The sequence below is a fragment of the Hemicordylus capensis genome, chromosome 1 (genome assembly GCF_027244095.1).
Source record: "Hemicordylus capensis ecotype Gifberg chromosome 1, rHemCap1.1.pri, whole genome shotgun sequence".
NCBI classification, from domain to species: domain Eukaryota; kingdom Metazoa; phylum Chordata; class Lepidosauria; order Squamata; family Cordylidae; genus Hemicordylus; species Hemicordylus capensis.
The window spans coordinates 348,997,140-349,008,791 of NC_069657.1; the positions used below are offsets into that span (position 1 = coordinate 348,997,140).

Sequence of the window (11,652 nt, forward strand, 5' to 3'; positions counted from 1 at the left end):
AGGCGGGACGGATAGACAGCTATGCAGAAGGCATGCGCGAGCGAGGGGGCCTTGCGCCCTTAACTAAGACGAGCTGGTGCTCCGCCCTTTCCTTTTCCCTTTCGTCTTGCGGAGCCTGTGAGGTGAGGAACGCTAGGCCCGTCTCGTAGAACGTTCGTTTGTTTCTTGTTCCATCCTCGCGCGCGGGGAAACGGGGCGGGGGGAAGCGAAGGGAAAGATTGAATTACGCCCCCCCCCCCCCGCTTTCTCGGCTTCCACTAACTTTTTTCTCTTCTCCTGGTCTTGTTTCAGCAACCCCGGGCGGGACCGTCCACACCAACCATGGCCGAGGAAGGGTAAGTATGTAAGAGGCAAGCAGCAGTGACAGTAGCTTTCTCTCCCTGGGGGCCTCGAGGCCTCCCAGGCGGCTCCCGCATTCCATCCCCAACTCCCGGCCTTGCTCTAGGGACGTGCGTCCTTGCGCACGCAGGCCCGGACTTGTTGCACGTGGCTGCCCGTGCCTGTGGCAATTAACAGCCATTCCTGGCCCTGTGCTTCCGCCATCACGCTAGGTAATCGCAGGCAAGGACCAGCCAAGGCAAAAGAGCGGCTCGTTTCAGGTGCCGAACAAGCTCTTTCAGAACTTATTAACTGGTCCTGGTTTGTTGCTATGTCGGTTGTGAGGCGCTTGATAAAGGGGCCCGTCTTCTAGTTGTTTTCAAGGTGCCATAGACACAGATGGTATTGAATACTAAATATAGTATTCAAATATACTTGAATAATAATAAAGCTTTGTGGTCTGTTGTAGTAGATTCCTTGGCCACCTTAGAGACTTGAATTTATTTATTGTAGCAAAATTTTCATGGATTATAATCCGTTTATTCATATGCGTCAAATGTTGCAGCTACCACTATCTACTGTATTTCATGGTATGTGGGAAGGATCCCACTTTTTATAGTACTTTTTTCTGTTTTCCTCAGTTGGCAGAGAAAAAGAACCAAAAAGAAGGACCCCCTCGCCAGCAAAGACCATGAAATACAGGGAATAGCAGTAGGTTTGTGACACTTCCAAGCAGACCACCAGTCTATACTGTATTTGCATATTAGAAAAGTAGTATTGCCACAGTGACTGCTCTTGTGAATGTGTCACACTGTTCTTGCCATATTTAAGCCTAAGCTTTGAATAAAAACATCATCTGCTTTTACACCTTGTATTTCATAGCCTTTTGATTCTACTTTTTACAGTGTATCCTTTCTAGTGTGTGTGTTATACACACAGCTTTGAAAGTTGAAATAATGCACAGTGCCTCTGAGGTGGAATCCATTTCATAAAAGCTTATGCCATAATAATCTGTATGAACACTTATTTGGGAATTATGTTTTTTGTGATATTCTGCACACTTATTTGAGAATCAGCCCAGTTAAACTTGGTGAAACATATTTTTTGAGTAAAATCATAGGAATGCTCAAACCAGCTCTTCAGGTGCTCTGAGATGCCTCATTTATCTTGAGATGCTCCTTAAGCCCACAATTGCTATTATTGCTACTGTTTCCTCAGTGTAGGCCACCTAATGGCCCTGTGGGGAAGTAACCTGCCTAGAGAGCAGGAAGCTGTTGGTTCGAATCCCCGCTGGTGTGTTTCCCAGAATATGGCGAACTCCTGTATCAGGCAGCAGAGATGTCGGAAGGTGCTGAAAGGCATCATCTTATACTGCGTGGGAGAAGGCAATGGTAACCCTCTCCGATATTCTATCAAGAAAAATGACAAGGCTTTGTGGTCACCAGGAGTCAACACAGACTCGACGGCACAAACTTTCCTTTTTTCAGTGTTTATTTGTTGTCCTGCTCCCTTTGGTTTCCTGGGGCTTATTGTGTAGGTTAGCAAACACAGTTTTAGGAGAGGAAATAAAATGGGGGACCTAACTGTAGAATATCGGGCTAGATCCCAACAAGTACTTCCACAGTGAGGGGCAGAGTGAAGACAATTTTGCTGGTCCCCTCTTTTCATTACAGCTGCTTGTGTTTCCCCTGAAGATTGGGGGAATCCTCCAGAGCAGACTTTTGGGAGGCAGAGGAGACAGTAGAGGAAACTGGATCAGGGAAAATCTTCTTTTCCCTTCTTCCTTGTTCAAACAAAACTTTTTCCACTTGCAGAAGTACTAGTTGGGATGTAACCCATTTTGCATATTTAGAGTATGCATTGTAGAATGCATGAAGATTTTAAAGCTGAGGATTTTAAAAATACAAATGAGTGGATAGTGGCCTTTTTGCTCCAATGATACTAGAACTGTGGGTTACTCAGTGAAGTCAGTAGTTTCAAGGCAGGCAAGACAAAGTACTTGAAAGTGTAAAAGTAACTCAGAGCATGTGTCACAAGGCTGTTTGTTTATATAGCTTTTTAAAAGTTTGATAGGAAAAAAAAATCTTCTATTGATATTTATATGTTTGTGGATCACTGTAAACCGCCATCTCTGGTGGTTTACAACATAAAACAAATTAAAACAGACTAAAAACCTTTAAATGATTTAAAATGTGTTATATTGAATAATACGTGAAACCACATTTGGGTGCAGTATAGCCCAGCATATGATAAGAGATATCAGGTGCCTTTCTTGCGAACCTTTCAGAGGTATCTGACTGGTCACCACTCAAGGAAAATGCTGGATTTGATAGATTTGTGATTTATTTATTTTTACTGCCTAGCGTTGCTGCTGGAGGTGTAATGGATGTCAACACCGCCCTTCAAGAAGTGCTTAAGACCGCACTCATCCATGACGGATTAGCCCGTGGAATTCGTGAAGCTGCCAAAGCCTTAGACAAGTAAGTGCTGGCCAGTATGAGACCCAACTTTGAGTATGAAGCAATGCAGCTTTCTGCTTTGGTTCCCTGTTGTGCTTGTTTGTTTATTTATCAAATCACATCCCAAACTTATTTTATGAGTGCATATCCTAATTGCAATAGGAAAGGCTATTGATTGCTCTGGAACATTCAGAATTCTAAATATGCGGGAATCTGATCAGGCAATATTTTTTTATCTCTATATGAAGCAAGACTGGGAGTAGGTTTTGGGCATTGACCCCATAGAGGATCAAAATTGAACTGGGTAAGACCACATTCATATTAATGTGGGATCATCCTAACACTGTCTTAATTCAGACAGTAATAATCAAATATAGTATAATGTTGGTGAGGGTGGTAGGGAGGTATACAACTCCGAGACCTATGCCCAATCTTGTTAGTAGGAGAGGTAAGGGGAAGTATTGTTTGATCTCAAATCTGATGCTTTGCATGCTAATTGCAAATCTTGCAGGATAAGCAGAGTAGAATATCTGATCAAATTTGCTTACACCAGGGCTGCTCAACTTCTGCCCTCCTGCAGATGTTGGCCTGCAATTCCCATAATCCCTGGCTACTGGCCACTTTGGAGTTGTAGTCCAGAAACCTGAATTACTAATGGTGCAACGGGAAAGTTAACTTGCCTAGGGAGCAAGAGGTTGCTGGTTCGAATCCCCGCTGGTATGTTTCCCAGAAACCTGTATATTGGGCAGCAGTGATCGAGGAAGATGCTGAAAGACATTCTCTCATACTGCATGGGAGATGGCAATGATAAATCCCTCCTGTATTATACCAAAGAAAACCACATGGCCCTGTAGTCGCCAGAAGTTAACACTGACTAGATGACACAACTTTACTTTAGTTCAGAAACAGCTGGGGACCCGAGCTGAGCAGGCCTGGCTTACACAGTAAGCTCTTGTAGAACAATTAGATCCAAATTCTTCAAATTTCCAACAGTTTGCTTCAGTGTAATGAGAACTACAGAGTTTGAATGATGACTGTATTTATGTCGGATACCCCTTCACTCCTATTATGAGTGAAAATAATAGTCTGACAAACCTGTAGATTTGTCAACTGTGGAGAATCCAGAAATGCTGTAGTAAGGAAACATGATTGTATTTTGTGCATAGTCCAACTTGTGAATGATTGTCTCCTTGTGCAATATTATTTGTATCCCGCTTTTCCTCTGAGGAGCTCAGAGGTAATTTTTATCCTTACAACAACCCTGTGAGGTAGGTTAGGCTGAGAGATACATGACTGGCCCAGAGTCACCCAGTGAACTTCATGGTTGAATGGGGATTCGAACTCTGGTCTTCCTGGTCATAGTCCAATACTCTAACCACTACGCTGTGCTGGCTCTCAATAAACAGGCACCTTTAAAAACTTAAAATACATAGTTCTGACAGGAGATGTAGTGCTTTTAAGCTTCATTTAAAACTTAAATAAAATTTATTGATACAGCAGTCTTGCAATGCCCAGCATCAGCTGAAACTTGCACGAATAGAATATGTTTGATTCACATAAGTGAGGAGAGGTTATTTCTCCACCACCACCAATTTTCACCTTCCCCTGTTCAGCTCTCTGAAGGTTGGGGCCCCAAGGAGTAGATTTTCATGGGGCACAGAGGTTGAAGGAGGGATTACAAAAAATATCTCCTTGCATGAGCAGAACATCTTCCTTTTGTATAAGTGTGTCTGTGATCCTAATGTTGACCTTATACAGAGTTTATATCAATCATTGATTCTTGAAAATACAAAGACAGATTTTAGTAGTATTTAGATATTGCTGAGGAATATTTTGCTATGTCCATTTGTGTAAATGACCCATTCTTATTTGAAATGGTACTGTTTTAGACGCCAAGCCCACCTTTGTGTTCTTGCGTCCAATTGTGATGAACCCATGTATGTCAAGCTGGTTGAAGCGCTTTGTGCTGAACACCAAATCAACCTGATCAAGGTAAGGATTATGCACTTATGCCTATCTTTTTAGGCTGAAGTTATGACATAGTTTTTGCTTGGACTATCAGTGCTGTGCAGTGATGATAACTGTGGCTCCCTCTACTGAGATTTGTGAGGAAAAGCACCATAATGTTACCCATATGTCTGAGTGTACAGCATGGTTTGATGTTGCCAGTATTATGTTATAGTAGTACACTCCTAACAGAATCCAAATGTCTTTATTAGGTTGATGACACCAAGAAACTGGGCGAGTGGGTAGGTCTCTGCAAGATCGACAGAGAAGGAAAACCCCGCAAGGTTGTGGGCTGCAGTAGCGTGGTTGTTAAGGTAAGATGGCACATGTCCGTGTTTGTTCGTTCTCTCCCTCTCCCACTTCCTCTCCCACTCCCACTCACTCACTCATAAACTAGAGTGGTGGTATTCATTAGATTGTCCAGCACGCATGCTGACATTTATATTAGGGTTGCATGTGGCAGTCCTTGAGCATGTTTGATCCAGACCTGAATGACTTTTCTTTTGCGAGGAAGCCGATTTGCTAGTAAGCCTAGGAGGAGGTTGGAAAATTATCTGGGAGTAGTACGGTGGGGGCAGAATGCAGATGGAGGCTGACTGAAGTAGGTGAATGGGGAATATACTATTGGGAGAGGGTCTATTTCTGTAGAAAAGGCCATGTGTTGAAACGTCAAAGTAACTATGTGAAGGGAGTGTACAGTCAGTGTATTTAATGGTACTGAGGGGCTAGAATTTTAGTTGTCTAAATGCAGAGGCCCATTTCTGATGTAATGGGAAACCATGGGACAAGAGACCCGCAGACTGTCCTCTTATTTTGAACACGAGAGGAAGATATTTAGTTTGGTTGGAACTAAACCATCATTTCCTTTTTTTGTACAAATTAGGGTTTCCTGAAACTTGTGAAGTAAAACCAATAAAGATCAAACTAGAATGAAACTCTGGTTTCGGTTACCTGAGTTTGTATGTAATGGGAAGCTGAAGGTTTTGTTTCAAAATCTCATGTGGGAAGCGGGCAATGTGTGTGGCTCTCAAATGTTTATTCTTGCAGTGAGAAACCGTGGATTCTCATTCAATGTTTGAACCAGGTCAATCAGTTTTTGCATTGCCTCCCAGTGAACTGAGAAACTGCCAGTAAGATAAAATCTGCTTAACTTTTTAAGTGTTCTGCAGATCTTTAAAACAATGCTGGCAATAATAAAGCCAGGGTACGAGCCTTGAAGACTTCGTAGTCATTAAGGTCCCAATAAATGGCTACATTGTGGTATTCTGGATATATAGGTTGGGCAAATAAAAAAAAGCACTGGAGCTTCCTAAAGTGTTCTTCATTGCTGTCCTCTGGCTCCTGAGGGTTGAGGGAGCCTCTGAAGCAGTATGGCGTGTGACATGGGGGCCGCTGAGGGAAGGGTGAATCAGCAGAATCTTCCCCTCTATGAACAGAAAACACCTTTCATGCAATTAACCTGGGCTGCCACCTCTTTCATGTAATGTTTCCTGCCTTCAAGGCCCATTCTGAATCATTGTAGCTTGTTTACATATTAGTTTCATTCTTAATTTAAACAGCAGGTATTTCATGATTTAACAGTTCTCATTTAGTATGTAGTACTTGAATGCCTAGTTCCCTGCATGCTGCATAGACAGAATCTCTAAATCAAACCATTAGTGAATGTTATATTAATACATTGCTTTATTGTAGGACTATGGCAAAGAATCTCAGGCCAAAGATGTCATCGAAGAGTACTTCAAGTGCAAGAAATGAACAAATAAAATATTTTTGAGCCTGAAGTGTTTGTGTGTTAAATTTCAGAATTCCTCTAGGGTTGAAATTTTTATTTTATTTTTTACTACTACTGTGGTATATAAATTGTGTTTCAACTAAAGTGCTCAAAGCAGTTTACATAAACAATAAATAGTTAAGTGGCTTCCCAGTCCCCAGAGGGCTCACAATCTAAAAGGAATCTTAAGGTTTCCTCCAGCAACCACCCCTGGAGAGATGCTGGGCTGCTGTTGGATAGTGACATTTGCTCTCCTCTTGCTAGATATAAGTGAATCAGCACTTTAAAAGGCCCCTCAGTTAGCAGGTGTAAACTACTAAGAAGAAAACAACACTGAATTGTAGTCCACATTTTGAACAGTATACCTTGTGTAAAATGTCTGCATGAAATATGGAAAACTGTAATCATTTTAGACTTTAAATATGTATGACTTGTCCTTAAAATGGCCCATCAATAACTGTATACTTTTTGTAGTTTATTAAAAGAAGCCTCTGCGTGCTCCATGTTTTAAACAAACTGACAGGTTGTTTTTCTGCAGATTTCTGTCATACGTTCAACTCCAGTACTGCATGATGCTACATAATGGATGTGTTGGGTTGTGTGTCCCACTAGGGAGAAATCCTATGTTTTATATTAAGGGCAAAGACATCTGTCAGTTTTATTGTGAAGTGTCATATAGGCTTCAGCTTGCATCAGATCATGCATAGTACTATCTTTTTTGAACTCATGGGCTTTTTGAAGCTGAATTAGACACCTGCTACAATATTGCCAATCTAATTTTTAACTGACTAGAGTAGCAACCTAGATAGTCTTGTGGATATATTACAAAGGTTAATGTGGAACTGATGGGGGAAAGTATTGGTGAAAAACAAATTTTGTTACACAACCTTTAAAATGCAGTTTCACAAAGTGGTATACATAAGGAATGAGTAAACTACCAAAGAAATGGTCAGAAGCAATGGAATAGTTGAACAGCTGGCTAAAAACCAGCATTAGAATCTGCTGTCAGGTTAAAAGTCAGTTACCAAGGCAGAATAAATTATGTATTCAGGGTTGACTTAAAAGTAGTCTTTGATGGTCCTGGCGAGTGTCCCTGCTAGTGAAAAGGCTCTGTCCCTGCTTCCTGCCAAACAGATCTATGTAAGAGGTGAACCAGAAAGCAGGGCGTAGGATGAGATCCTAAAGTGCATAGAGTGCAGGCAGTCTATATTTTATTTATTTTTTTACATTTTATATCCTGCTCTTTCTCCAAGGAGCCCAGAGCGGTGTACTACATACTTAGGTTTCTCCTCACAACAACCCTGTGAAGTAGGTTAGGCTGAGAGAGAAGTGACTGGCCCAGAGTCACCCAGCTAGTATCATGGCTGAATGGGGATTTGAACTCGGTTCTCCCTGGTCCTAGTCCAGCACTCTAGTCACTATACCACGCTGTAGTAGGGATGTGCCTGAATAATCTCAATGCCTCAGAGAGCTGCTGAAACAATTGGGGTGGTGAGCAGTAGCTTTAAAGAATGAGGCATGCAGGTCCTTCCCTGCTTTGCCACCCCTGCCACTGTTCCAGTCATGGTTCTGTCTTTCCCAAAAGGTTAGGTGTAGCTCTGTCACAATGGTCATTGTGTGGTCAGCGTGGTGTTCCATTGTGCTGGGATAGCAGCCAGCAAACACCCCCCCCCCCCGCTTGCAGCAGCACAGAATGATACAGGCACATTCCTATCTTCCAGATGATTCAGTCCTAGACTATGGGGCTTTAAATCCCAATAATCGAATAATCCCTTTTAATTATATATTAAAAGGGTTATCTTTCAGTAATGCCCCAATAACATGATTTCCTATATTTCCAATCAATACAATATACTGATGCTCTAAATTTTTTCCCCTGTTGAGACCAGCTTAGGGAGGTGTTGCTTCCTAGGTGATCTAAAATTGCAGTGCTTCCAAGATGACTGCTATTCTGCTCTTTGTATTTGTCCTGTTATTTGTGCAGGGATTTTTTTAGATGTACTCTCCAAGGCCTAGTCCATAGCTATCCCACTCAGTTGGCTTCATTCCACTCAATAAATGCACTTCATCATCTACCAGAAATACCGTTTTGTAGGGATGTGCAGAACATTCCATTCTCAGGATGTTCTGTTTTGAATCAGGCTGGTTCATGTGTTTGCCTTCAAATGAAGACCATATTCAGAGTCAGCATTCTGAGCATTTTTTAAATTCCAAAATGGCACTCTTCTGGTCTCTGCATGTGCAGCAGCCTGTGTGGTCAGCACCATCATGCAAATGGCTGCTGTGCATGCGCAAGGCCAGAAGAGTGCCATTTTGGAATCCAAAATGGTGCTCAGAATGTTCTGAGGGCAGTTCTGGCAACATTCTGGGGATTTAGCCTTTGGTTTTTGTGTCCACATCCCCAGTTTCACCCCTCTCTTCCCACTGTTGAACTACCACTTTTCCCCACCTTTCTGACCTTACAACATTTGCCAGGAGTTTATACATGCTCTACTGACCCCTCTCTAGATAGCTTCATATAATACCATCAAGCCAAGAGTGTTTACTATCTAGATACAGCAAGGCAATGGTAGAGTTGGTGCCTTTGCTGTGTCAAGGCGTTTGTAGTAGTTTATTTTTGCATTTATATCCCACTTTTTCTCTGAGGAGTTCAGAGTGGTGTACATGTTTATTTTTATCCTCACAACAACCCTGAGAGAGACATGACTGGCCCAGAGTCACCCAGTGAGTTGCATGGTTGAATGGGGATTTGAACTCCGGTCTTCCTGGTCCTAGTCCAACACTAACCACTGCACTATGGCATTTGGTTGCAAACACTACTCAGGTGTAATTTATCTGTGGTTTGAACTGTGTGTGCCCAGCAACCCAAATTGGAGACCAGCTCCCCCATGTGCAGTGTTTGCCTGGGGGTGTGATTTAGGAGGAGTTCACTGTGGAGATGAGACTAGCTGGTGCATTCGTGGTAGTCGTATTCCTGGGAACATTGTATCCAGATAGTGAATGCAGTCTAGTGTCATTTTGGTCATTCCACTCCTCTTAGCTTGGTGTTGGCAACTTTCTTGGTCTCTGTAGCTCAGGACTTCCCTTTGAGCTACAGATGGAACTGAGATGTACAAGAGTGTTGTTAAGTGATACTGAACACTCAGAGCAACTGGGCAGGAAGGCAGAAAGACGTCCATATTACTAGACTACTTAGTTCTTGCCAAGATTTCTCAATGTGGCTCAGTGCTTGCCAGTTCAAAGTGGGGTGAGTGGTGTTTGAGCTTCAGTCTTTATGTGAATTCTAGTGAAATAGGAATTCAGAGTGCCAGTGTTCCAAGAGAACTGACTGACTTTAAAATCCATTATTTTGGATTTTGGGCGCAGACAATGTGTTTCATTTCACATCAGGATTTTTCAGTAGGATGTGTTGATATGTTTTGTAGTTGCTCCAAAAGCAGGGGAGCAGGCAAGAAAGCAGGCTGGGCAAGCAACTAGTTATTTGTTCCAGCCATTCCTTTTAAGAGCGCTAACTATACTGTGTCCATGCCAATGATAGAATATATGATCTGGTAGTAAACATGCACTCAAAATACTGTGTATAGCAGGTTGTCTTGAGCTGCTGAGTATCAGTTGTCCATGGCCCGTCCATGGGTGGCTTGTGAGGAGGGCAACTTGCACAAAAAGCCCCTGCCCTGAGCACAGTGGCACATTGGGCTTCATTATGGCACAGATGAGTTAATGTGTGCTGGGATTTTATTACATTTGATTGAAACAAATGTTCTAGACTTGAGGGTGAGCAGTGAAGTGGGCAAGTTTGTGGACTGAGACCAAACTATTCAGGATAGTGAAAGAGCAAGTAGGCTGCGAGGAGCTCCAAAATAACTTCTACAATCTGGGGAATGACTGACAAAATGCCAAAGTAAGTATCAACTGATCCTGCACATGGAATTTCCACCCCCTTGCATGGTCATATACAATGGAATCCAAACTAGTGGAATCCAAACCGAGAAAGATATCTTGTGCTTGTGATGTGATGAACCCGGCCAGAATGGGTTGAAAGGGGGCCTTTTGAAGGCTGGCCGGGGGTGGGGGGGACTTCCGTGGACCCCCCGCCACTGTCCCAACAAACTCCGCCAGAGGGAAGAAAGGTTTTAAAAATATATTTAATTTAAAGAAATTTGCAAACCCCCCTAACCGGACTGGGGGGGTTTCTAGGGGGTTCAGAACCGAACTGAGCCGGTCAGGTTCGAGTCAAGTTCGGCTTCCAAAATGACTGCCACGCCAATATATGAAGGCCCGAACGGGCCCCAAAACAGAAGTGGGCATTTTGAAGGCCGGTGGGGGGAGGGGGAACCCCATGGACACCCCCCCCCCATGCTGGCTGAATGGATTCCCCCAGAGGTAAGAAAGGTAAACTTCTTTTTTAAAAAATCACAAAATGGTGAGGGAGTTCAGTCCCAGTCTGAACAGAACTTGGGGGATGGGGTTCAGTTTGACCCAGAACCATCGAACCCCGAACCAGTTCGCATATCCCTACCATATACTGAGTCAGACCATAGGTTCATCTAGCTCATTATTGTCTACACAGACTGGCAGTGGCTTCTCCAAGGTTGCAGGAGTCTCTCTCAGCCCTATCTTGGAGAAGCCAGGAAGGGAACATGGAACCTTCTGCTCTTCCCAGAGTGGCTCCATCCCTGAGGGGGATATCTTACAGTGCTCAAACATCAAGTCTCCCATTACATAAAAACAGCCCTGCTGGATCAGTCCCAAAGGCGATCTAGTCCAGCATCCTGTTTCACCCAGTGGCCTACCGGATGCTGCTGGAAGTCTATAGGCAGGAATTGAGGGCATGCCCTCTCTCCTGCTGTTACTCCCCTGCAACTGTTACTCAGAGGCATACTGCCTGTGAGGCAGGAGGTGGCCTATAGCCCTCTGACTAGTAGCTAATGATAGACCACCATGAAGTTACCCAAACCCCTCTTAAAGCCATCCAGATTGTTGGCTGTCACCACATCTTGTGGCAGAGAATTCCACAAGTTGATTATGCGTTGTGTGAAGAAGTACTTCCATTTGTTGGTCCTAGATTTCCTGGCAATCAATGACCCCTGGTTCTAG

General features: G+C 43.2%; 1 protein-coding gene and 3 non-coding genes across 5 annotated transcripts; all 4 read left to right on the plus strand.

Annotated features, from left to right (window-relative positions):
• Positions 1–12: 12 nt before the first annotated feature.
• Positions 13–6,565, plus strand: RPS12 (ribosomal protein S12). Of its 2 annotated transcripts, none has more exons than XM_053287719.1 (6): positions 13–122; positions 292–335; positions 2,682–2,798; positions 4,667–4,769; positions 4,997–5,098; positions 6,477–6,565. In XM_053287719.1, exons 1-6 carry the CDS (start codon positions 33–35, stop codon positions 6,537–6,539), a joined length of 519 nt encoding a protein of 172 aa, XP_053143694.1. In that variant the 5' UTR covers positions 13–32; the 3' UTR covers positions 6,540–6,565. The 2 variants fall into 2 exon arrangements, with proteins under 2 accessions (XP_053143694.1, XP_053143695.1); XM_053287720.1 differs by lacking the exon at positions 13–122 and adding an exon at positions 128–152.
• On the plus strand, positions 3,799–3,872 carry LOC128341360 (small nucleolar RNA SNORD101). Its single transcript, XR_008314369.1, has one exon. It is a non-coding gene; the product is annotated as a small nucleolar RNA SNORD101 (small nucleolar RNA).
• Positions 4,841–4,928, plus strand: LOC128341389 (small nucleolar RNA SNORD100). The gene has a single exon (XR_008314394.1). It is a non-coding gene; the product is annotated as a small nucleolar RNA SNORD100 (small nucleolar RNA).
• Positions 5,909–6,042, plus strand: LOC128341385 (small nucleolar RNA SNORA33). Its single transcript, XR_008314390.1, has one exon. It is a non-coding gene; the product is annotated as a small nucleolar RNA SNORA33 (small nucleolar RNA).
• Positions 6,566–11,652: the final 5,087 nt, after the last annotated feature.